Source organism: Ahaetulla prasina, chromosome 4, assembly GCF_028640845.1.
Source record: "Ahaetulla prasina isolate Xishuangbanna chromosome 4, ASM2864084v1, whole genome shotgun sequence".
Taxonomy (NCBI): Eukaryota; Metazoa; Chordata; class Lepidosauria; order Squamata; family Colubridae; genus Ahaetulla; species Ahaetulla prasina.
Window position 1 is genome coordinate 96680810 of NC_080542.1, and position 27600 is coordinate 96708409.

At 37.9% G+C, this 27600-nt stretch overlaps 1 protein-coding gene across 6 annotated transcripts in view; it reads left to right on the forward strand.

Annotated features, from left to right (window-relative positions):
* THRB (thyroid hormone receptor beta) overlaps nucleotides 1-27600 on the forward strand; it is a 254122-nt gene that overhangs the window by 166587 nt on the left and 59935 nt on the right. For 5 of the 6 annotated variants that reach the window (XM_058179790.1, XM_058179787.1, XM_058179786.1 and 2 more), the window contains one exon: nucleotides 19376-19439. In XM_058179790.1, the coding sequence (XP_058035773.1) occupies nucleotides 19433-19439 (7 nt within the window). In that variant the 5' untranslated portion in view covers nucleotides 19376-19432. Of the gene's footprint in view, nucleotides 1-4316; nucleotides 4449-19375; nucleotides 19440-27600 lie in introns of all 6 variants that reach the window. The other variant, XM_058179785.1, reaches the window with a different exon arrangement.

Consider the following 27600-nt stretch of genomic DNA (forward strand, 5'->3'; position numbering starts at 1 on the left):
AAATACGCTTCCCAGACTTCATTAGCAGGCTCAAAAGGAGAGAAGGTTGAAATAGCGGTTGACATTTAGAAAATTTTTTTTGCTCCTACCGCTAATACGGAAACCGTCGCCTCACGTAGAGTTCCACTCCTCGTCGCCAGTGTTCTGTTTGCGAACAATACGAGGGTCCAAGGCTTGGCTTAAAAACTGCTTTATTAACAACTCTCAACAACTTCTCACTGGAGGCAATAATTGGAACGCCACGCTGGGCTCGGCAGCTGCTTAAGTGTAGCTAGCTAACAAGCTGCGGAACCAATCAACCAACCCCCTTTCCGGCTCTTTACGCTAGCCGTGCTTTAACCAATCAGCGACGGCTAGCAACAGGCATTCTCTCTTCGGGTCGCATTCCCGAGGACACAACACTTTCAGTCTCTCCAAAATCCCATCTCTTAATATTTTTCTCCCTTTCTCCCATTCTCTTATAATAATAATAACAGATTTCGAAGGGACCTTGGAGGTCTTCTAGTCCAACCCCCTGCCCAGGCAGGGAACCCTACACCATTTCAGATTAATGATTATCCAACATTTTCTTAAAAATTTCCTGTGTTGGAGCATTCACAACTTCTGCAGGCAAGTTGTTCCACTGATTAATTGTTCTAACTGTCAAGAAATTTCTCCTTAGTTCTAAGTTGCTTCTCTCCTTGATTAGTTTCTACCCATTGCTTCTTGTTCTACTCTCAGATGCATTGGAGAATAGTTTGACTCCCTCTTCTTTGTGGCAACTCCTGATATATTGGAACACTGCTATCATGTCTCTCCTAGTCCTTCTTTTCATTAAACTAGGCATACTGAGTTCCTGCAACCGTTCTTCATATGTTTTAGCCTCCAGTCCCCTAATAATCTTTGTTGCTCTTCTCTGCACTCTTTCTAGAGTCTCAACATCTTTTTTACATTGTGGCGACCAAAACTGAATGCAATATTCCAAGTGTGGCCTTACCAAGACATTATAAAGTGGTATTAACACGTCACGTGATCTTGATTCTATCCTTCTGTTTATGCAGCCCAGAACTGTGTTGGCTTTTTTGGCAGCTGCTGCACACTGCTGTACTCTTCTTGTAGTTTTCCCTTCTGTAGGTTGAACATTCCCAACTGTTCCTCATAACTTTTTCACTAGCATTGATGATGTTACCTAATTTGGGTAATGAAACATCTGCAAGAAAACAACAAAGCTCAGAAAGCATCAAGAATTTCTCATTTCAATCCTGAGCAACAAATATTCTTATTTATTGATAATTTTTCCTTGCAGTCCATTAATACAAACAATTAATTTAATAGTTTGTAATTTTCTGAATGTATTCCAGTTTATCAGTGTTCTTCCAAAAAGATGATGCCATATTTGATGTGATGTGCAAATAATTAGTTCTAAGTTGTTTAATTATACCTGAAATATCAAAAAAAGACTTTGCTGAGGCAGACCGATATCAGTCCAAAAGAAGACAGTTTAGTCCTCTGATTTTTATTTAATAGTGACATATAATCAGTTTCTTTTTTAAAAAAAGTTTATTTTTTAATTTTTACAAACATACCAAATCAATGCTTGAACAGTATGGCACCTGGGTGTCAAACATTGTAATACAAATAAAACTAGTAAAATTAATCATAATCATTGGATTCAATCAACTTATATATTTCTAATAATGATACACAATTATTATAACTTGCAATCTGTCATTATTCAATTATTCCATGTTTTCTTTTTTGTTTTATTATATTAAAGTATATACACTAACATTCTCCCTTCTGTTATTTCTATCACTTATTCTAACTTTTAGTCATATCACTTTTTACTAAAAAACATTTTCTTTCTATCCTACCTACCTTTTGGTGATGTCAGATACCTAAAAAAAAAAAAAGAAAATAAAGAGAGAGAAAAGGAAAAGCAAATCAAAACAACAGAGAAGAAAAATCATCTATCCATCGTCCCTTGCCCTCTTCAATACTTTAATTGATATGCTTTTTAAAAAAACTTGCCTCCCAAATTACTCTCCTGGATCTCTATCTCTGTCAGAATCTGCTTCTTGACTATTCAGTCTGGGTATTTCTCCCACCTCTACCCTCTTCCACTGCCTACTTCCCAAAATTTCTGCATAGGTCTCTATCTCCTTTTCAAATGTCTCTTCCAACTTCTTAATATCTTTTCCCCCTGGCTTAATTCATCAATCACTGTTATTTCCATTGTTGTCTCTTCTTTGACTTCTTCTTCCTTCATTTCTTCTGCTGACTTCTCCCTTTCCTGGGCATCTTGTTCTTTATTCATCATCCCTCGTATAATATTTTTCATTTTTTCTGTAATCTCCTTAAATCCTTTATCCATAGTGTCCTTTGTGTTTTGGAAGAGTACCACCATCTCCTTCAAAATTCCACCCATTTCTGCCTTATAAAGCATCTTGTTTTATTTTTTTAAAAATCAACTTTTGTCCAGCAATGCAATAACTATTTATTCAGTCCTTAAATTGCCCTTCAGGGAGTGCACTAGTCCCAATTCTTTATATCCCATAGATAAACAGTCAGTTCCATTTAGATAATCCCAAAAGTTATCCAAAGCCTCTTTACATCCACTTTACAGGTTCACTCTTCTAGCATTCAGAGATCCTTTTAGTTAAGAAAATCTCCTTGTTTTCATATTTGGGTCTCCAATAGTTATAGGGTAATTAAAAGTAATCCAATAGATATTTTAGCAGTCCTTCATGTAGATATTTTCAGGCTTGTAATTTTTCCTTTCGTCAGCAGGTAGCACTCTCATCTTAAATTTCAGTATTGCCACCAATCAAGTGCTCTTTTGGTCATAGAACAATTATAAAAGCAGAATAAGTTTCATAAGTAAATGATTCCAGCATTTTAAAATGCCTTCCCAATAACACATCTTCCCAATTTGAGAGTCCAATTTTCTGTATATTTCAAAATTTGTTATTTTTCTCTCCTATGCCCCTCACTTCTGGTCTGGTAGTTTCTCAGAATGCATAGATGCCACTTTTATAGATAATTCTGAGGAAATAGTTCTAAATTGTTCCTTGGGTTGAATTTAAAGCAAAAGGAAATTCTCTCCCCCAGTTCCAGTCACTGTTCACCTACTTCACTCCAGCAGCAGGCTTAGATGCTCATCTTTGAACATCTGGAAACCTTTGAACAACTGAAAAGATGAACATCTTAGATGTTCATCTTTTCAGCTTTGTGGCAGCCATCTTTAGCTGCCTCTTCTTGCTGTAGCTGAGAGGGGGGAAAAAAACCCTGGTCAGACAGGAGAGCTATGACTCTCCTCGACCTCACAGGGTGCCCCTTCTTGCTTCACTACCCCTACAGGGCGGCTTTGGCTCCTCTTGGAGTCCACAAATAGGGAAAGTCAGCACAGTGAATGCAGAGACCTATTCACTCTGTCTGAAAGCATTGTGACATCAACCAGAAGTCACATATAAACAGTTTCTATTAACAGTGGACCTTAATGCTAAAGGTTTTCATTTTTGTTTGATTTTTTTAGTATCTTTTATGGTTTTATTTGGAATTTTTACAATTTTGAATTTTAAAAAAATCTATGCCCAACAAATGCTTAGTTTAATCCTCTAGAAATTAGGAAAGATAGAAAAAATAATAAGCTTAATAGGTACACAAATTAGATGGTTGTTTTATTATTTTAACTTTACCACCTTAATATTTATTGACATGTTTTGGATAATTTTTTTATTTCATGTTAGTTACTATGATCAATTTACTGAAAAGTTTTTAAAATAGTCCAAACTTAAATTTGGCATTGTTGTATTTTTCAGTTAAAGAACTTTTTATTATTTTCTAAACTAATGTTCCATGATAGATTCTAATTGGAATTGTTTCTCTCTGTAAATGTGATTACCACAGCAGCTTACTATATGAATAGGCAATGGAAAATTGGACTAGAAAATATATGATCACAAATAAAAAAGACTGGGAAAATGTCTATTATATTAATTCATAGAACTTTATCGTCTTGCAATAAAAGTCCAGTCTATTCTAAACATTCTATCCTATTCTGAACAGATTTTGATCTGAAAGAGGCAATTCTCCTGATAAATAGCTAGTTTTTTTAAAAAAATTATTTGATTAATTAATTTTTATAACAGGAGCAGAATTTGAGAATGTTTTGAAAAAAAAACTTGGCTCAATGCTTATCATCTCTTTCCAGTTAAATGCAGTTTAATCTGATTTGTGAGCATATCTGTAAACGAAGAACTTGCTGCTAATTGAAATACATAGATATATTTGTTGTATTAATATTAACATCACCATTGTATTGTTATTTATTATTGTTTGAGCATGTTGAGAAAACAAACAAGAATAGACAAGACAGGAAAAAATGCACAGATTTGAACTGCTGTTGAAGTGGGACAAAAATTCTTTGTGGAAGAGCATGCCACATGTATTGGAAGGGCATTCAACTGGTAAATAATTGTAAAAATTATTGATAAATAAAGTTTAGTATAATATCTAAATATATGATATTTCCTTTCAGGTGAAACCAGATCTGGGTAAAAACATTACTGTTTAAAATATCATTGCTGGAAAGAAGTAGGGGTTCAGAAACATTTCTATAGTTATGAGAGTAGATATCTACACAATTATAGTCAGTGTTATTTCTTCCCAATGTTGTTCTCACATTCAGTTTGACATTTAGAGCAATTTCTGATCATAAAACTCTGCACTGTAAAATTGAAATAGATATTCAAATAGAATAGATATTCTATTTGAAGAAATAGTTATTTAGTAAAAAACAGACTATAATTAGTGTGATAAATTTAAATTGTTACCTTTTAGATCACATCAAGCAAGATCACATCAAATACCTGTACAATTAGCACAGGGGCCCCCCAAGGCAGTGTGCTCTCCCCACTTTTCTTCTCTCTGTATACCAATGACTGCATCTCCAATGATCCATCTGTTAAGCTACTGGAGTTCGCAGATGACACAACAGTGATTGGTCTCATTCGAGACAATGACGAATCTGCATATAGATGAGAGGTTGAATGACTAGCCTTGTGATGCAACCAAAACAATCTGTATTGAACACACTCAAAACCGTAGAAATGGTGGTAGACTTTAGGAGAAACCCTTCCATACTTCCACCTCTCACAATACTTGACAACACAGTATCAACAGTAGAAACCTTCAAATTTCTAGGTTCTATCATATTGCAAGATCTAAAATGGACAGCTAACATCAAAAACATCATCAAAAAAGGACAACAAAGTTCTTTCTGCGCCAGCTCAGTAAGCTCAAACTGCCCAAGGAGCTGCTGATTCAGTTCTACAGAGGAATTATTGAGTCTGTCATTTGCACCTCTATAACAGTCTGGTTCGGTTCTGCAACCCAACAAGAAAAACACAGACTTCAGAGGATAATTAGAACTGCATAAAAAATAATTGCTACCAACCTGCCTTCCATTGAGGACCTGCATACTGCACGAATCAAGAAGAGGGCCGTGAAAATATTTGCAGATCCCTCGCATCCTGGACATAAACTGTTTCAACTCCTACCCTCAAAACGACGCTATAGAGCACTGCACATCAGAACAACTAGACACAAGAACAGTTTTTTCCCGAAGGCCATCACTCTGCTAAACAAATAATTCCCTCAACACTGTCAGACTATTTACTGAATCTGCACTACTATTAATCGTCTCATAGTTCCCATCACCAATCTCTTTCCACTTATGACTGTATGACTATAACTTGTTGCTGGCAATCCTTATGATTTATATTGATATATTGGCCATCAATTGTGTTGTAAATGTTGTACCTTGATGAACGTATCTTTTCTTTTATGTACACTGAGAGCATATGCACCAAGACAAATTCCTTGTGTGTCCAATCACACTTGGCCAATAAAAATTCTGTTCTATTCTATTCTATTCTATTACAATGCAAAGGTAAAATACAATGCTGTGGCATAAATGAGTTAAATAATAATACCTAATTATTTACATATATCTTAGACTATCAAATTTTAATAATAATTTGTTTCTAGAACTTTGCACTTTGATATGGGCCAAGGGCTAATCAATAAATAAAGACCACATACAAATAGATAATGTACAATTTTAATTGCTGTCAAAAAGTCCAGAAATTAATTTTCATCCAAAATGATCAGCTGCTCATGATAATTCAAAACAGACTATGTTCTCTTTTATTCATGATTCCATTTATTTATCTTGGCAGTTTCTTTTAAACATTTGGTTTAATAATACATACAAATATCAGTATTGAAATAAGAAAAAAGATTAACTTGGAAAAAAAATAAAGTTACCGTATATACTCGAATATAAGCCGATCCGAGTATAAGCCGAGGTCCCCAATTTTACCCCAAAAACTGGGGTAAACTGGGGACTCGAGTATAAGCCGAGGGTGGGAAATGAGGCACCTACCGGTCGGCGAAACCCTCCCTCCCTCGGCCGAGAAGGCTGGCGGCTCCCCCGCCCCGCCCTCTCACTGCACCGGCAGGGCTTCCCCCCGCTAAAGCAAAAGCCCGCCAAGTTCGCGCCGGCCGGTATAATGTGAAAAAAACGAAAAAAAAAAAAACTCGAGTATAAGCCGTATATACTCGAGTATAAGCCGAGGGGACGTTTTTCAGCACAAAAAACGTGCTGAAAAACTCGGCTTATACTCGAGTATATACGGTAACTTGTCTCTTTTTTAGAGTTTGACCACACTTGGTGAGGTACAGCATTCAGGCACAGGAAAGGTTTACACCATTGATTCCAAATTTTGCTCCAATTTCCATATTACATTAGGTATGAAGCATGACCAAGCTTCTTATATATAGATTAAAAAAAAACCAGCATAGATTACTTTAGTATAAACTGCTGCTGGAACTGTGGCAGGTCTCCTTTTTATTATAGTTTAGGAGAGGCTTAAAATATGTTTATTTAGAACTTTTAATATTACATACTTTTTTGAAAAGGAAGCTTATGGACACATTGCTGCATTTATTTAATTTGGTCTTGAGAGGAGGATTATCCATTGTTAATTCAAATGTACTAGATGGCATGCATACTATAGCTATTTCTTTTGAGGATAAAAAATGCTCCAAAATCACTTCGTTTATTTCAATAGCAAAATAGGAACTAGAACCTTGGTTTCCTTCTGATTGTAATCCAATACTTTATTTATTTATTTGTTTATTTGTTTGTCACAACAGTATATAAAAGCATAAGCATGAAATAACTATTCAATATATAAGCATATATATAAGCATAAGCATGAAATAACTGTACGAATTGGATACAATCAAAGGGAACATTAGGACAGGAATGGTAGGCACGTTGGTGCTCTTATGCACCCCCTTTACAGACCTCTTAGGAATGGGTTGAGGTCAATAGTAGATAGTCTTTGGTTAAAGCTTTGGGGATTTTGGGAAGAGACCAGAGAGTCTGGTAGTGCATTCCAGGCATTAACAACTCTATTACTGAAGTCATATTTTCTGCAATTAAGATTGGAATGGTTCATATTAAGCTTGAATCTATTGTGTGCTCGTGTATTGTTGCGATTGGAGCTGAAGTAGTCTTTAACCACTATATAGAATAGAATAGAATAGAATAGAATAGAATAGAATAGAATAGAATTTTTATTGGCCAAGTGTGATTGGACACACAAGGAATTTGTCTTGGTGCATATGCTCTCAGTGTACATAAAAGAAAAGATACGTTCATCAAGGTACAATATTTAAAACACAATTGATGGTCAATATATCAATATAAATCATAAGGATTGCCAGCAACAAAGTTACAGTCATACGTGTGGAAAGAGATTGGTGATGGGAACTATGAGAAGATTAATAGTAGTGCAGATTTAGTAAATAGTTTGACAGTGTTGAGGGAATTATTTGTTTAGAAGAGTGATGGCCTTCGGGAAAAAAACTGTTCTTGTGTCTAGTTGTTCTGGTGTACAGTGCTCTATAGTGTCGTTTTGAGGGTAGGAGTTGAAACAGTTTATGTCCTGGATGTGAGGGATCTGTAAATATTTTCACGGCCCTCTTCTTGATTCGTGCAGTATACAGGTCCTCAATGGAAGGCAAGTTGGTAGCAATTATTTTTTCTGCAGTTCTAATTATCCTCTGGAGTCTGTGTCTTTCTTGTTGGGTTGCAGAACCGAACCAGACTGTTATAATGGTGCAAATGACAGACTCAACAATTCCTCTATAGAACTGAATCAGCAGCTCCTTGGGCAGTTTGAGCTTACTGAGTTGGCGCAGAAAGAACATTCTTTGTTGTCCTTTTTTGATGATGTTTTTGATGTTAGCTGTCCATTTTAGATCTTGCAATATGATAGAACCTAGAAATTTAAAGGTTTCTACTGTTGATACTGTGTTGTCTAGTATTGTGAGAGGTGGAAGTATGGAAGGGTTTCTCCTAAAGTCTACCACCATTTCTATGGTTTTGAGTGTGTTCAATACAGATTGTTTTGGTTGCACCACAAGGCTAATCGTTCGACCTCTTGTCTATATGCGGATTCGTCATTGTCTTGAATGAGACTTATGACTGTTGTGTCATCTGTGAACTTCAGTAGCTTAACAGATGGATCGTTGGAGATGCAGTCATTGGTATACAGAGAGAAGAGAAGAGCACACAGCCTTGGGGGGCCCCTGTGCTAATTGTACAGGTATCTGATGTGATCTTGCTTAGCTTCACCTGCTGTTTCCTGTATGTTAGGAACATATCCCACTAAAAGCAGAAAAAATATATCCTGTATTTTTCACAGATATTACTAAACCTTCTTATTTAAAAACTAATGTTTGAAAAAAGATAGGAGAGGAAAAAAAGCAACTTCAGAGTGTTCCCAAAGGAACTTAGTTCTTCCAGTTCCACAGAAAGAAATACAATAGGCTGACAGTATTTGTTCTTAAAGCAGATTGTAATGTTCCAGTCTAATATATTTTAATTATAGAGAAATTTAGACTAAATTAGATTAAGCTCCATTTTCCACACTCTATTTATATAAAGGCACACTATACAGATAAAGCCTTTCTTTCTACAACATTTGTAGTATTGATGGCATTGAATGAATTTTATTTATTTTGTGTATTTTGATGGAAAATAATTTTAGTTTGACTACAAGCTAGAGAGAAATATAAGAAGCAATGCAGTATGGTTGATGCAAAGCACAAATAATATTTATGGCCATATAGTTATCAAAATCAAACTTCACGAAAACTTTCTTTTAAAACCTTTTCATGTCCTACATGGTTTGCTTTTCGTATAACTAAACATCATATGAAAATCTCTACTACTATATGCTTCAAGCTGAATCAACTATTAACAATAAATATACCTTAAATATATATTGGTTTTTTAGAGGCAGTTTCCACTTCTTTGTAAAAATAAACATCCAGTATTATTTATCTTTCAGGAGTTTAATAAAAGGAACCTATTTTTTTGCCACTTCAGTGCATTTCCACCAAAATATTAAAAATTGACTTAATTCTTTTTGGGAATGGGTTGCAGTTTCTATGTGTAGCTTTGAAAACTTCTGGAGGAGTATCTTTTAAAAAGATACTTGTTATTCCCCATAATCTGAAAAAAATCATACCTTACTATGGGGAGACTCGGGGTTTGCAAATAGTATGCTGAGATCATATATGCCCCATAGATCACTGTTTTCCTATTCCCAACTAATCAGTTTTATTTACCACATTTTTAAAAATAAAAAAATTAATGTTTTACAATACATAAAAATTAATACAAAGTAATAAATAGCAGAAGCAGGAAAAAAAGAAAGAAAGGAAAGGAAGGAAGGAAGGAAAGGAAAGGAAAGGAAAGGAAAGGAAAGGAAAGGAAAGGAAAGAAATACGAAAAGAAAAAAGAAGTTTCCTATTTCCTTTGCAACAAATATTCTGTAAGTACATTTACAAAATTCTTTATTACTCTATGAAAACCTCTCCCATTTTATATTATACAAAATTTTATGTATTATAAAACTTTTTTTAAAATAGCAAACGCACATATCATACTTTTTCCTTATTCATGCACAAGCTGCCATTCCGCAGCATTGGAGAAATGGCGTTCACAGTAGGACCAGCACCCCTTTCTAGTCAATCATAAATGTAGATAATGTTTTGTCTATAATCAAAAAGATTAATTTACCCAACTTTGCAAGTTTCATCATCTTCACCAATCATTCTTCTGTGATAAGAAATACTGAGCCTTCCCACTTTTAAGTATATAATAGACTCATTGCAGTTGTCATATATAAAAGCAGAGTTCTGTGACTTTTTTCTAGTTGCTTGTCTATTAGTCCAAAAATAGAAATCTGGTTTCAGCTGTACTTTAACCTTTAACGTAAAATCTTCTGCATTGATACATAATTGGCTCTGCGCATGCGCGAGAATGGCAGCTATTTAGAAGAGCCCGAATCGGCGGTGGCGGCTTTTCCTTAAATGGTGGCTTCGGGCTGACTCACCAGGCTCCTCTGGTCCCTCGGCGTGCTGTACGATCTTCTTGGCTGCCGCTGGAGAGGTTTTTGTATCCTCTCGGATATGCGACAGCCGAGAACGGGCCGAGGGACGGAGCGGCGGTCCGGAAGAGGGCGGCCATCTTTGGGGGTGTGAGGACGCGAGGGAGGCGAGGGAGGCCTGCTGTTTGCTGCGGGCTCCGGCCTCGACTTCGGCCCTGCCCCAGCAGCGATCCCGGCCAGGCTCCAGCGGCGTGAGATCATCGGCGGTCCTGGCCTGGCTCCAGCGGCTTCACGGCGTGGATTCGGCCTGGTTCCAGCTGGCGTGAATTCCGGCCTGCTTTTTCGCCTGTTGGTAGGCCCGCCAGCTCCATCGGCGCTTGGTTGCACCCGGCGAGGCCTTGTGGGCTGCGAGGCGCCTGTCCAGCAGCATCCTGTATTTGGCAGCCCCATCGGTGATGGGCGTGGTGAGGCCGCGGTGGGAGAGGAGGCCGGAGCCGAGGCTGAGGTCTGTCCCCTCTTCTGGCATGTTACATCGCATTTTACATCGCGTGTCATCTATTGGCCCTTTGTGGCATGGCTTGTTTCCATCTTACCTTCCACCCCCCCCCTACACCGGACTTTTGGTCACCTAAACTGGGTGGTCATGCACGTTCATCCGCGGGTTTTGGATTGGACTGGACTGGATTGGACTAGATTGGACTGGTCTATGGACTTTGACAGACCGATAGTCATTTCTACTTGATTAAGAGCTATTGTAGAATCGTTTTCCATAGGTTCACTATGGAGACTGCCGGCCTGTCTGTTCCTGCTTTGTCATTGTTATCTGGTTCCAGCTCCATCTGTCCTCCTTGCCAACTGGACATCCGCTGGAAGATCCACCGCTTTTACCATCTGGGATTTTACCATCTTAGCATCCTTCGCCGATTCGCACTTTTCTATGCGCTACACTGTACATGAACTCTTGCGCCTGCGAGGTGCCCCCGCCTGCAGGAATGGCCCGTCGCTACCAAGGGCCGGCCTCAATGACAGGTCTTGGGACCCCCAGAGGTGGCATGCGAAAAGAAAGAGCCTTTGGGGGTTTTTAGACAGGGTATTTTTAAGGGGTGGGAGGGTTAGGGCGGGTGATGGGGGTAGCCCGTCGGGAGGGAAACCAGCCCCAGCGCATGCTCGTGGCGACTATCTAATGGGTTCGGAGGTTATGGGGGGGAGTGTGTTCCTTTGTGTGAGGGTGAGTCCATCTGCACGGTAAGTGGGAGGAGCAGATATGGCGGAAGGGGGGGATCGCATCGATTTAGGGGGTCACGTGTTCGATGCATGCAGGCGATCGCGTGCCCCGATCCCTCTGACTTCTCCCGTTCCCCGGATGGTCAAGACCCTCAGAGCCTGGGCCTTCGTCTGATGTTATGCAACGCACGGTCCGTGGCCAATAAGGCCCCCCTAATACATGATCTTATTCAGGGGGGTGCCGCGGATATTATAGGCGTTACGGAAACCTGGTTGGGCACTGAAGGGGGCGTGCCCCTGGTTGAGATGTGCCCACCGGGTTTCCGTGCATTCCATCAGCCGAGGGCCCAGGGTAGGGGTGGGGGGGTGGCGGTCGTTATTAAAGAGAGTCTAGAGCCGAGGGAGACCACTGTACCTCAGATTGCCGGGTGTGAATCCCTCTTTGTGAGGTGGGGTCATAGGTGTCAGATGGGCTTGCTGGTCACGTACCTGGCTCCTTGCTGCGTGACAGCCGCCCTGCCCGAGCTCCTGGAGGTGCTTGCCGGGGTGGCAGTGGAGACCCCCAGACTTTTAGTCATGGGGGACTTTAACTTGCCATCTGCCGGCTCGTCATCGACAGTAGCTCGGGAGTTCATGGCTTCCATGACGGCCCTGGACCTGACTCAAGTAGTGGATGGCCCCACTCACATCGGGGGAGGCACATTGGACCTTATTTTTATCTCTGGTCAGTGGTTGAAGGATCTGGATTTGAGAGATGTAGTCACAGAACCTTTGTCATGGTCAGATCACTCTCTCCTTCGCCTGGACTTTCTGACCGCTACTCAACACCGCAGGGAGACGGAACTGTTACGGTGGTTCCGTCCCAGGCGCCTGATGGACCCGGAGAGGTTCCGGACGGAGCTTGGGCCATTTCCTGAGGGTCTGGCCCACGGCACGGTGGAGGAACTAGCCGCAGCCTGGGAACGGGCTGCGGCTGGGGCCTTAGACCGTGTCGTGCCTCTGTGGCCTCTGACCCGGCACAGATCCCAACTGGCTCCCTGGTTCTCCAGGGAGCTGAGGGGGATGAAACGCCGGAGAAGACGCCTAGAGAGCTCTTGGAGGTCTAGCCATTTAGAGGCTGATCGGACACTAGTTAGGTCCTATACTAGAACCTACCTAGTGGCACTGAGGGATGCGAGGCGTTGCTACGCCTCCTCCCTCATTGCGTCGGCAGATAACCGCCCGGCCGCCCTGTTTCGGGTGACCCGCTCCCTCCTTCACCAGGGAGAGCGGGAAGACCCGTTGCAGGGACGTGCCGAGGAGTTTAACGGTTATCTATACGATAAAATCATTCAGCTTCAAGACGGTCTGGACCAAACTTGCGGCGATTCAGACGGGGCATCTGAGGGCGGTCTTGGTGATATTGTCTGGGTTGAGTTTGACCCTGTGGCTCCCGAGGACATGGACAGGTTGTTGGGCAGGTTGAATGCCACCACGTGTTTACTGGACCCGTGCCCCTCCTGGTTGGTGCTGGCCACTCGGGAGGTGACACGAGGCTGGCTCCAGGCGATTACGAGTGCTTCTTTGTTGGAGGGAGTCTTTCCGGCCGCCTTGAAAGAGGCGGTGGTGAGGCCCCTCCTCAAGAAGCCCTCCCTGGACCCGGCTGTTTTAGGTAATTATCGTCCGGTCTCCAACCTTCGCTTTGTGGCGAAGGTTGTAGAGAGTATGGTGGCATATCAGTTTTCCCTTCACCTGGATGAAACTGTCTATCTAGACCCGTTCCAGTCCGGTTTCCGGCCCGGTTACAGCACTGAGACGGCTTTGGTCGCATTGGTGGATGATCTCTGGAGGGCCAGGGACAGGGGGTGTTCCTCTGCCCTGGTCCTATTAGACCTCTCAGCGGCTTTCGATACCATCGACCATGGTATCCTGCTGCGCCGGTTGGAGGGATTGGGAGTGGGAGGCACCGTTTATCGGTGGTTCTCCTCCTATCTCTCCGACCGGTCGCAGACGGTGTTGACAGGAGGGCAGAGGTCGGCTCCGAGGCGCCTCATGTGTGGGGTGCCGCAGGGGTCGATTCTCTCACTCCTTCTGTTCAACATCTATATGAAGCCGCTGGGTGAGATCATCAGTGGTTTCAGTGTGAGGTACCAGCTGTACGCTGATGACACCCAGCTGTACTTTTCCACACCGGACCACCCCAATGAAGCTATCGAAGTGCTGTCCCGGTGTTTGGAAGCCGTACGGGTCTGGATGGGGAGAAACAGGCTCAAGCTCAATCCCTCCAAGACAGAGTGTCGGCATCCCGGTACAGTCAGCTGAGTCCACGGCTGACTGTTGGGGGCGAGTCATTGGCCCCGATGGAGACGGTGCGCAACTTGGGTGTCCTCCTGGATGAACGGCTGTCTTTTGAAGATCACTTGACGGCCGTCTCCAGGAGAGCTTTCCACCAGGTTCGCCTGGTGCGCCAGTTGCGCCCCTTTCTAGACCGGGATGCCTTATGCACAGTCACTCACGCACTCGTGACGTCTCGTCTGGATTACTGCAATGCTCTCTACATGGGGCTCCCCTTGAGGGGCATCCGGAGGCTCCAGTTAGTCCAGAATGCGGCTGCGCGGGTGATAGAGGGAGCCCCTCGTGGCTCCCGTGTGACACCTATCCTGCGCAGACTGCACTGGCTACCTGTGGCCTTCCGGGTGCGCTTCAAGGTTTTGGTGACAATCTTTAAAGTGCTCCATGGCATAGGGCCGGGTTACTTACGGACCGCCTGCTGCTACCGAGTACCTCTCACCGACCCGTCCGCTCTCACAGAGAGGGACTCCTCAGGGTGCCGTCGGCTAGGCAGTGCCGTCTGGTGACACCCAGGGGAAGGGCCTTCTCTGTGGGGGCTCCCACCCTCTGGAACGAACTCCCTCCAGGACTTCGTCAACTTCCGGACCTCCGAACCTTTCGTCGCGAGCTCAAAACACACCTATTTATTTGCGCGGGGCTGGGTTAGTTTTTAAATTTATTGGTTTTAATGGGGTTCTTAGTATTTATATTGTTTTTTATCAATCTGGCTATTGAATAAGTTTTTTATGTCTGATTTTAAATTGTATTTGTATGTTTGTTTTTAATTGCCTGTGAACCGCCCTGAGTCCCTAGGGAGATAGGGCGGTATATAAATCTGAAAAATAAATAAATAAATAAATAAATATTTGTATCTGCATTATTTCATCTCCTTTACATCTCCAGCAAACTTTAAAATTTCCCTTCATGTAGTTCACATTTCCAGCAAAGATTTAAAGTTCGTTTATACATTCTAGACAATTTCTCTGGTAATAAATATCAACAATTCATAATCTTATAAAAAGCGTCTTTAAGGCTAGAATATCATGTAAATATCAATTCAATTATATATTTCTATACTGGTCCATTTGTATCTTGTAACCAAAATGTTCAGCCTAGTTTGTCATACATTATTTCACTTGTTCTTTTTCTGTCTCATATTTCAGCAAAAGTTTATACTTTTTAGAAATAACATTTTCATCACAAGTATATAATTCTATTTCAAATTAATCTTTCTTTGTTCAAAAGCATAAAATCTTTTATTCTTCTTAAATTTTTATATTAATTGTTCATGGAAAAAATCATTAACAAAGATATCCTTCTTTTATCAAATCTTTTCTTTTTCATTTTACAATCCTTTGAGAAAATTTTAGAACATTTTTGAAGATTAACCTTTTGTATTTACTTACTTCTCAAATGGTTTTATTTGCTTCATTGCAGTATAAAGAACAGTAATTTTGATTCTAAAAATGCCATTGGAGAGCAAGGTTAATCGTTTTCATGCACTGATTCCACAAATCCAAGCCTGACTGGAAGTACTTATTAGCACTGCTGGAAAAAATGTACTGTAGGATCAAACAGGATTAATTTATTTTGTAGTCCTGTTGTTCATATCTGTTTGTAAAATATATTTCTCTAGACATGCTCTCAAAGTCTGAAAAAGTTTTGGACCAATGTTTCAATAAATTTCTACTCTTATGCCAGCATGAAAGAGATCATATCTATCTGCTTCCTATCAAGCTATTCCCTGTCTTCTGAAGATTTGGGACAATGTAGAGCAGCCGTGCCCAACTTTTCCAATTTGGCAGCCTGGCGTGGGGGAGGGCATATGAGTGGCAGGTGCACCTATGCACACACAGCTTCATTTGTGCAAACAGGCAGGCACATTCTCCACTTCTGCAAATGGAGCTTCATGTGTGAACAGAAGGTATTTGTACTTTCATGCGAAGCTCCACTTATGCAAGGAGTGTGCTTATGCTTGCATGCAAAGCTCCACTTGCACAAATGAAGTTTTGTGCACAAGCACAAGTGCCCTCTATTTAATCGAGTGGAGCTTCACATGCACACTTGCCCACCACTTGTGCATATGTAGAAGATTGCAAGAGGAAAAGTGAAATGAACATCAATGAACTCCAGCCTCATTCTGCAAATGGAAACATGAATCAAAATAAGTCTTCTAATTTTCAATTCATTCTGATTATGAAGTAAAGAAAAAAATAGTCCTCAGTGTTAGCAACTTACATTGAAACTGAAACAGGAACATTATCTTCTTTTTTTGCACAATTAATTTTGTTTATAAAGCCTGAATTTTTTTCTAGAGTCAGGAACTATTTTTTCTAGAGTCAGGAATTATTTTTTTTCTAGAGTCAGTTGCAGTGATTTATTCTTTATGGTAATGTTTACTTTTCAGATATAAAAAATATCTGCCTTTAAAGTATGCTAATTTTATATTTCAAATTGAAACCTCAGGGCACTCCTAAAATATACGCTGCTATTCAATAATATTTCACTTATTGTAGGATAACAGAACAGATGGTTAACACATTAATTCACCTTTCCTGTGTTAAGCTTAGTGAAGAGCTCTTTTTGAAGGTTAAATTATAATTAATAAATTTATTAATCAAGTGGTCCAAAACTTATTATCTTACTATTTGACATTTTAGTAGCCTTCTCCTAAGCTGATTGGCAATTAGGGTGAGCTGAAAATGATAATAAAAAGCACTATCTATCAACTGCCACAAAGAACAATGATGAAAATTCACAGAGAAGATAAACTGTCCCTTATTAAAATTTAAACGAGAATGTAAGTGCTCTGAACTGATATGGAAAAGTTTGCATCAAAAATATAATTTGTTTTAAGAATTAATACACTAAAGCTTCTTAATCACTAAATATTAATTTCTTATGGCACTTTTGAAAGACTTATGTATAGTTTGAGGGAATTGTGCACAGAATGCCACTGATAAGGTGTTTACAGCACAATTTAATTTAGTGTAAGGTCACTTAATATAAGTAATTTAGTTTAGATTATTATTAGAGCAGTTTAGTTTAGTTTAGTTTAATATTAAGTATGTCAAGTTTAATAAGTATCTTACTATATTTAGTATATAATATTACTAAGGATTTATCCATTAATGGTATTAATTCTTATCACATAAAACTTAATTGAGTTCTATAGATTCAATTTTCTGGACACTAGATGAATTTTATATGGAATGCCTTCTGATAGACAAACATTGTTTAAGTATAAGATGTCACTTATTTGTAGAAGTTAAACTTGGTTAACAATAAAGTGATATGGGTCTTATTACTGTTTATATTAAGTAGGATATCAAATTGCTCTTTTGTTCCTAGCCTGTTTCATTGTATTTTACTTTTTTCTTGATATGTTCAGTGGATCTGTGATATGTAATAAGGAAAGTATTCATAATAAACATTCAAACTAAAAACCACAAATTGCAATTCACCAGACCTAAACTTGGAATTTGAATGTTCATAATTGAAACACAAGATGAATAGTTTCAGCAGCACTGTATCCATACAATTTGATAGAATAACCATCTTTTTAAAGACTTCTTGAAAATCAGGAAGAAAGTGACTTGAATATCATGGGAAGGAACTATTTCAGAGACCAATAACTGGAAATATATGCTTCTATTTTATAACATAATCCAGTGAATTTTTTCATTGGGTATTTCTAGGCAGGTTAAACTTGCTAAATTCTTATCATATTGTTCCAGAAATTTTTATCTTAGGTTAAATTATCATTTCAAAATATTTTGTTGTTTTTTTTATCATTAGCTATCGTATGCAAATTAGTTCACTTTTAAGTAGAAAGTATTGATTTCAGAAAGCAAGTCATAGGACTTAGTAGACAAAAGTATTTTCATAATTGTTATGGTTTGCTGTTGTGGTTGCAGATTTTTGTGGTAAACTTCAAGAAACATTCAAAAGCCATCCTTGCCCCAAACCTTACCAAATCATAACGTTTGAACACAAGGAGTTTTGGCTTAAAGACTTCCAGTGTTTAGCTGGGGAAGATTTTGTTTCCTGTCACCAATCATAACTTTCCTAGCAATAAATCAATGCAACTGACACAGCTTTATAAGCTGTAGAATGGAAAATGAAGCTGTGTCAAAGTAAAAATGTAGAATAAAAATTCCTTGGGAAAAAATAGGATTGATTGAAGTATACAAAATACAGAAGCCACACAAAGGTCTTGAGACATTTTTGTCTAGATGAGAGAAAAAGAAGTATTGTCTCTTGAAACATGATTCATGAGGTATAATGAAACCTTAACCATAAAAAAAAAACTGTTGGTCATATTCTTTCTTCTTCCTTTCTACATGGAAAAACGAACAAATTAGTATGCTTTTTGTTTTCTTTGAGCAAAATGTTAACTCCATATGACTCATATCACAAGAATGTTTGGAGATAGCTCTGATCACATGAATGGAATTTCTTTCTTTCTTCAGAAAATTCACAAAATTTCCTAATTCTAATCTGCATATTTCCATAGTGCTTTATGTAGACTACCAACCATCAATATTCTCCACATGAATTTTTTGAATGTCCACAGGGAGGAGCTAGAGGCTAATAGCCCTGAGAGTTATCCCTAAGATATTTGTCCTATGGTTAGGGTTTGTACATGTGATTATATTTATTATGTCCGTTGAACAGTCTTTGCCTTAAGTGAAAGTAATACACAGTGCATAAGAAAATAAATAAATTAGTTAGTTAGTTAGTTAGTAAATAAGATGAGGAAGAAGATAAAATAATACAAATAAATAGAAAGGCAGAAAAGGAACTAGTCAAAGACTATAGGAAAGAGAAAAGATGACTAATTCTCCTTCGCCCTTTGAAATGTTCACTTTGATACTGAAGCAAGAATGTTAATGTTTGTATTTACATTCATTGGGAAGGAAGGGATTGCAAGAGACTAAGCAGGATGGGAAAAAGACATTGAAAGTAATGTTCTGACATTAGCAGCCACAAGCACACTATACAAAAAGTTATGTGTATTTTTTATTGTATGCCTGCGTACTCTCTTATAATCCCTTTCTCTCTATTATCTGTCTATATGAAGTGAGACTGTAAAGGTAATCATGGGATTGACGAGTGCTGCAGAGATCATAAATGCAGACATTAGTCATAAAGTTACTTTTTTAGCACCATCATACCTTTGAATGAAATAGTTGGTAAGTAAGGACCATCTGAGTTTCAAGATATTCCCAAAGGCACTTTAAGTACATTTCCAACCTATGGAAAACTAATCCTCCTCAAAACAGCAGAAATTCTTAACATTCAACATCCTGTTTCCAAAATGGATCTTGCATATTAATATATAATAAAATTATATTAATTAAATATTGACAAAATTATTTTTTAAACAGGTGACACTGGAGAAGGAGAAGAATGAGAATGACTACTTTCTTTTGACTCCCAGCAGCATGTCAGGTATGTAGATTTTTTATAAGGTATTTGTCCATATGTTCCCAATTTATTTAAAAATTTATTCATATGTGTATAATGCTGATGGCATATATAGTTATGTGATATTTATTTGCTTCATTTTTAAGGACTCATATAAAAAAAATAGAGTGTAAGACTGAGCAACAGTCTGTCTGTCAGCATGGCTGACGGTGTATCATCTGCCTGTCAGCATGGCTGACGGTGTATCATCATACTATTTATCGTCTACCTCAGAAATGTTTAACATATTTCTTTGTATACATTTTCAACATTCATCAGCAAACAACTTGAAATATAATATGTTGTTGATATCTACATTTATGTTTTTTTCTCTAATTGGTAAGAGATTCTGGTGGCTCCAATTCATACCAAGATTGCATGTTGTGAAAACCCTAATTATCTGCCTTCTAATTTTTCTCCATAAAATCAAATATTTAAAAATTGTAGAATTATAATCCTGAAAGGCTAAATATATAACCAAGGCATATATATGCCTCTAAGCTATAATTATGATTATTAAAATTGAATTTAAGCCTAAGTCTTAGCCTAAGTTAGACAGTGATATAAAAGCCAACAGAAGTCAATTGGGTGAACATTTGGGCCCCCACATTTAACTCCATTTCGTTCTTCCCAAAGCAATGTCAGGGCCTGCAGTAAGCATTCTGAAAAGAAAACCCTTCTCTGATCTTGCTTTGGTGGCTGTGCTTGTGAAATAAGCAGACACAGTGCAAACTTCTACAACCAGGTAAAACAAACCCTAATAAGAAAAAGAATCTTTAAGATAAATAATGGCATTAAATACTAAGAGTAACAGATCTGTTAGACACTTGAAGTAAAATATTGTCTATAAACTGGATAACGGTCCTTGAAAAAAGCTTTTGAAGGATTGATAAAGTGTTAATTCAAAACTTTGTGCCAAGATTGAATAAAGATGTGCTCCTTTGATTCTGAATGTTCATCTGAACAAGGACTAAAGGCTCCTTAGAAATTTCTTCTAGGCATTCTTCAGAGACAACTAAATCTGGCTAATATGATCCATCTTTTTAAAAAATGTAGATCATAAGTTAAAAAATAGGATAAATGCATGGCCTGCTCAATAGGAAATTATTTGAAGGAAGAAGTAATACTACCAGTCTTGAGTAAACAGTAATGTCCTTCCTCTGTAAGAGGGCATTACTGAACCTCTCAGCCAGTTTTCAGTTTTCCCTTTTGGGGGGAAATTTTTTAGGTAATATTTCAATCAGTGATTACATTTTTGGGGGAAAGTTGTGGAAAAAAGTAGTTGGATGGCAATTGCAGAGATCTATAAAAGTAATGGATTATAAAAAGCAGTTTCAGCTGGGTTTTAGACCAGGATATAAAATGGAAGGAGCACTAGATGTACTTGTTGATGACTTTTGGTGGAGCTGGATAGGTTTGATGAATCCATTCTTGTGCTCCTTGGTCTTTCAGTGGCCTTTGATATCATCAATTGCAGTATCCATCTGGACCAGCTGCAAAGGCTGAAAGTGGGAAATACTATATGATTTGCCTTCTTGCTTAGTGCTTGATCTTAGGCAATGTTGATGGCAGAGATCTCACCTACAGCCCCTAATTTGTGGGGACCCTTGGGATTTGACATGGTCTTCCCTCCTACTTAATGTCTGCATTTCTGCATTATCTGAGTGAGATAATGTAGCTTATGATACACAATTTTATATATTGATGTCAGACTGTACAGATGAACCTGTCAGTGTATTGACCTGGAGAATGTTCAGTGTGGATACTGTCAGCCCCAGCACACGGCCGCGTGTCGGGGCTGCCATTCTGGTGGATGCAGAGGTTCTGGCGACGTGGTGGCTCTCATGGCATCCTGGCTTCTCAGCTTACTTCCTGGCCACAAAGCAACATGGAGATCCCTCTCTCAGATTGCACCCTCACCGCTGATCAGCTGCAGGCATCGCTTGATGATGTAGTCATTGCCATGGCAGCCTCCTCCAGGCGTTTAAGGCGCTTAGACTGGCAGCAAGAATTTCTGAATGAACTTGACATCGAGTGCAGCTGGGAGCTGCTGACTAAGCAGCTGTTGAGGGTGGCTGAGAGGCTGAGTTACAGAGAAGTTTGGAAAAGGCTGTAATGATGACTAATCTGGAGAGGCTTGGAAATGGCTGACATGCTAGCCAATTTGGAGGAGTGGCCATTGGGCTGGGAGCGTGTGGGGGTAATGCCTAATTGCAGTCTAATGGAACCATGATTAATGAATTGGGAGGAACCGGGTTAAGGGGCACCTTGGTGCTAAAGCTTTATAAAGTGATGGGGAGCACAAAGCATTAGCTCCAACAAAATCTTCCTGTATTACTTTATGGATATTAGTTTGTGCCGGTAAAGGATTCAAACCATCATTTGTGTGTTTGGAGTTTTCTTTATACACCAGAACCTGACAGTTATGGTGAAATAGATTTGGAGGAATATCCTGACAAAACTGAGGGACTATATTTGTTTGGGCGTCTTGTGCTAGAGAGATTTCCATTGTTGGTCTTGGATAGTGTTACACTTTCCCATTCAAGACTATACAACCTGAGAGTCATTCTGGATTTGCAGCTTTCGCTAGAAGAGCTGTGGCCAGGCAAATCTATGCACAAATTCGCCTTGCGCAATATTTGGGCATTTTTTTTCAACCAGGAGGGCATTCAAATATTCATTTATAACCTGGTCCCCTAACAACTGAATTAATGTAATGCTCCATGCAAGAATATGCTATCCTTGCTATCCTTGAAGACCATCCTGAAGGTATAAAATGCAATGAGTGCGCATTAAAAGGCACCTCAGATTGTGCCTATGTATCACCATTGCTATGTAAGCTGTATTGGTTGCCAGTAAGTTTCCAGATGCAATAGTAGTCCCGATTGCTATATATAAAGCCATTCATGTCATACGGTCTGATTATTTGAGGGATTGCCTATCTCCAATTGTTTCTTTCTAACCAATACGTTCCAACAGAGTAGGTATACTCCAGGTCCTTTCAATTAAATGTTGCCTTCTTGTGGGATTGGGGAAATGTGCCTTCTTTGTTGCAACCCACACCATCTGGAAAAGTATCTCCCTAGATATACAGATGGTGCTCCTCTCTTGGAGTCCAGAAAACCTTTAAGATCTGACTCTGTTCTTAGGCCCGGAATTAATATGGTTATTATTAATTGGTGTGGGCCCTGTCATATTGGTATATTGTTTATTGTTCTAGTTGTTTTAGTTCAACCTACCTGTTTATGGGAGTTCTAACTGATTTAATTATTTTTGCTAGATTTGTTTTGAATTTTGTAAGCCACTCAGAGTGTACAGCAACAACATATTATTTGTTAAATGATTACAGAAATGTAATTTAGTTTAATTATTAATCAAACATAGACTGCTGGTTTATCATTAATGTGATTTTAATTAATCTGATTTTATCATACATTTAGATTTAGTATACTAACTAAAATCTGAGAAACTGAGAGAAAACATTTTACTTAGGACTTTAGTGTCACTAAATGATAAATTCTGGTTAGTTAACTGTTAGCATTGGAAAGAAAAATTTGAATCCATATATTCAAATTAAAAATCCATGTCCGGATTTTAATCATTTGCACCGTAATGAGTATAGGGGAAATATATGCATGAGGTGGAGGGGTGGGGAAGATTTCAGAAAAAATAATAGATGGTCAGAATAGTAAATAGTTACACCATTGATACAAGGGATAGGTAATATACTTTTTGTAGCAATGTACTTATTATTAAATATACAAGAATAGAAAACTTTGCAAGTCCTTCAAGAATAAAAAGCCTCTCAAGTCCCTTAATATTTCTTAAGGTTCACAATCCAAATATATAAAATGAGGGAAGAAAGACTCTTTTCAATCTAGCTTGCAGATTGCCTCTTGATCACTGCTTAAACTAGTCATTACAGTTCATTTTTCTCTATTTCCCCTACACTATGTTACCCTATCCTACCCAATCTTACACTACCTTACCCTTATTGTCCTACCCTGACTTACCCTATCCTGCCCTATCCTATCCTAACTATAGAATTGCAATAGGCAAATCAATTTAACAAAAAGTAATTTGAGTTATTTTGAAGGAAGAGACAACAGACGCAATTGATCTGATAGAACTGAGGAGAGAAGCATTAAAGTAGTTAACTGCATAATTATGAACAGGTGGATTATTTTCTACATTAAAACTTCTTTTTAAGTAGCATAAAAAAGGAAAAAGGAAAGTGAAGATACAACTACCGAGCTATTATTTAACCTTCAGTTTTCTCACTCAAATAAAAAGGAAGAAATACTCCAGTGGTTTGGGTCTTCTGCTGAATTCACTGAAGAACTCTATCTGTTAGAGCAACCATTCACAAAACATTACATGTAGGTGCATATCCTTGCAAGGATCAGGAGGGAAGTAAAATAATTTAAGCATTTATATATAAAGAACTTCAAGGGATTAAGTGTGCAATTCCTGGCAATTATCATTTTTATCAACATCATCAGCTTTATTTATAGACTGTCATATCTACACACACAAACATACATACTAGAACAAATAATTATATCTGAATGTACATGAATGAATAAAACAGTCACTAAGCAGCTACAATATTAAATAACAAGTAGCTATGGCAATTGAGAAAAATCACATTGATTCCGTACAAGAAGAGTCTTTGCACTTAGATTTATTTGAAGATAATTATGAAGAACCCATTGTTTAAGGTCTATCAAAGCTTTTTCAGAGCTGAGCACCTTGATCTAAATGTATGCTTTTCTTCCAAATTGATAGGTAATTATCTTAAAAGATCAAGAAAGCAAAGGAGTTATCTGCAAGATTATTGTAATTCAAAATTTAGGTGGCAGAACTACATACAAGCCTTTATCAAGATTAGTCCAGTCTCCAGGACCAATAAAGCATTGGAAATACGCCTGGACAGTCACAGTAAGGCTCTTAAAATTTAAACTGGATTATAGAAGGCTTGAGTAATGGTGATTACAATCACTCTGTGTCACTTAACAAATGGCTTATTACCTTAGCTCTAGATATTTTATTCTAGCAAGTCATAATTGCTGCAATTGCAGTTGGCATAATGTAAAATGGCCTTTGCATGTCTGTCGGCCCAAATAGAAATGACCATTAGTTGTTCTTTCCAATATGCTAAGGAATGAATAGACGTGCACAGGCATATAAATAACTTAATTTGTTCAAAAATGAACCTATTGTTTTCCAAAAGCGATGGCAAATTACCAACCTTTTATCATTGTTTTATAATGAGATGCCTTGTCATTATAAAACCTCCTTTTCTTGATTATTAGACTGCAAAATAATGCAGGTTTTGTGGCACTTTTAGTTACGTTTTTCCTACTGAAAATGAAGAGTTCCTAGGAAGAAAGTGGGTTACAAATGTGGATGGCTCATAAAAATATTCCAAAATACATTCTACAGTACTATTATAGACCAATTCAGATCTCCAAAATAGATGCAAGTTTTTTATGGTTTGAGAACTGTTTATTAGGAGAGATTATAAACAAAACAAAGGGGATGAGAGGAGACATTGAACAGTTAATAGATCAAAAAAAAATAGATAAAGTGTTAGAATTTCAGATTGTGAAATTAGCATCTATGAAGTACTGAAATTATTTTGAATTGTAACAAGAACTGAAGAGTTTCTGATATAAAGGAACAAACAATAATTGATCCCCATTTTTTTTAAAAATTAAAATCAGCTCCTATTCTCCATTGGAAAATCCATTTAATGCCTTAATAAGGAAATACTTCAAATATTTTTTCTTAGCACCAGTGTGCTTCTTTTTATGACAAATAATCCCCTAGAAGCATAAGAAAGCACAAGAAAGTTGTAGCTTTTCATTGCTTGGCAAATAAATACGTGAGATACTTGTTAACTTGCATATAAAGTGAGACTGAATGAATCTATTATTTAGTTGAATTGGGAATAGATTGAAAAAGAATCTGTCCAACTGTTTTTTTAAAATATTGTTCTTCTCTTCTGATTATAAAATAATAAATTAGTATTCTTGTTTTGAGTTCATTTAACTCTAGATCATTTGTTTTACCTAATGTGCCTGTGATTATAAATTGGATTATATTTGATTTGATTATCTCTCTTGAGTTTGAACTCTCTCAATCTAATCCATATTACTGTCTGTAGATCAAGAAATAAGGGACGTGCATAAGTGCACAAAAGTGCCTACTGTTCCTGTCCTATTGTTTCCTTTCAGTGTATGTGCTTGTATATCATGTTGTGACAAAATTAAAAAAAAATTGAATCTCTAGAACCATGATGGCAAACCTATGGTAGACGTGCCAGAGGGGCACACAAGCCTTCTCTGCTGGCTCGCTCGCCGTCGCTCCAGGTCAGATCTCTGTGGCATTTCTTTCGTAAGCTTCTATTTTCCTGCAAATGATGAAACAGAAGCTCAGGAAAGAAAAAGATCTTGCCTCTTGCCACACTGCTGGTGTTGAGATGCCCTGCCTCTCATCGGCCATCTGGTCTTTGGGTCTCTGCTGCACAGAGAACTTTCAATTTGGGCATGCATGTGCACGCAGTTAGGGCACTTGGTGTCTAAAAGGTTTGCTATCACTGTTCTAGCTTTCTTATAAGAAAATGGTAATAAAGGAGATTTCTTTATAGGATTTCAATTCATTCAATTCCATTCATTCTTCAATTTAGGTCCTTCTACTTTGTTCAAGTAGGAGTCTTTCCACCATTACCATGTATAAAAATAAAGTGCCATAATATCTTTTGAAGGGTTTATCCTATAATATCAAAAGAAAAATCTCTGGTTTCAATAGTGCATTCACTTTTAAAATCTTCTGAATCACCATACATATTTGAGCTCAATATTTTCTAATTTTCTTAGATATCCACCAAAGAAGAAAGAATGTACTCTGATTATATTTCCAACAAATATTTTAAAACCTGTTTTTGATCATTTATTCAGTGTTGGATATCAAGGATACATCACTATCTTCTTGAATGTCCACAAAGGCATAAAATCCTGATTTTTCTAGGCCTTGGTCTGAGATGGTTGTTTATTAGTTTTGTCTGTTTATTATGGTTGGGTCATATTTTAGATTTTGTTTCTAGTGCTTTTTATGCTATTTGTGAACTGTCCAGAGTTACTTGGAATACAAATTTAAATAAATAAACAAGTTTCAATTAATCAGATAGTGTTATTCTACGGAAACTATTAGAATCTATGTGCCTGAACCATAAAGAAATAAATGCTTAAGGGTTAGACTGTCTTAAACATACTTGGGATAAACACATGTCCATCATTTGATAAAAATAAAAAATAGATAAAATATAAAAACTATTCATCAATCAATCAATAAAAGAAAAAAGAAAACAAAAAGTAAACTCAAGGGGTAGACTCAAAGCTCCACTAGGTCTTTTTCTGCTGTCAGTTTTCTATATTTTTATTTTTTAGAGCATTTGAAGTAAGTCAATACTGTGCAGTGTATGTACTTTCTAATTGCTGGTGTGTAGCCAGTATTATATTGGTATCAAAATAGTTTGCACTGGGCTTTGGTTGCAGTTGTGGTATATGACAAAATGCTGTCATTAAGATTAACAAGGAATCTTGTATGTGACACATATGTGATGCACCTTGGCAATGTAGTGTACTCTTTACATGAAAATGTCAATTAACCAAAGATACGATGGATGACAAAAGTCAATAACTATGGACTCCCAGCTATGGTGATAACCACAGTGTGAGGAAAATTGCTGTTTGGAATAGAAATAAATGATTGTCAATATTTTATTCCAACATTAAAAAGCCTTCACAAAGAAGTATTGTTGTCATCTAAATAACTTGCACTGATATAATATCAGTTATTGATTAATTAGAGTAAGTATTAATATTTTAGATAAGCTAATTACACTTTAAAATAATGCATTGTAAGTAAAATTTCAATCCAAAACTACAAAACTATAAAACAGCAGTATATTTTATTAAAATATTCATTTTCACAATGTGGTCCATTTACTTAATAGCATCTAAATGTACCTTGTCTTATGAATAGTGCTGAAATATCTTCTGAACCAGTCTAAATTTACAAGATTTTTAATAGTTAATTAAATAGTGCAGTTAAAGTGGGTATTAGTTTTTTTTAACAAGGA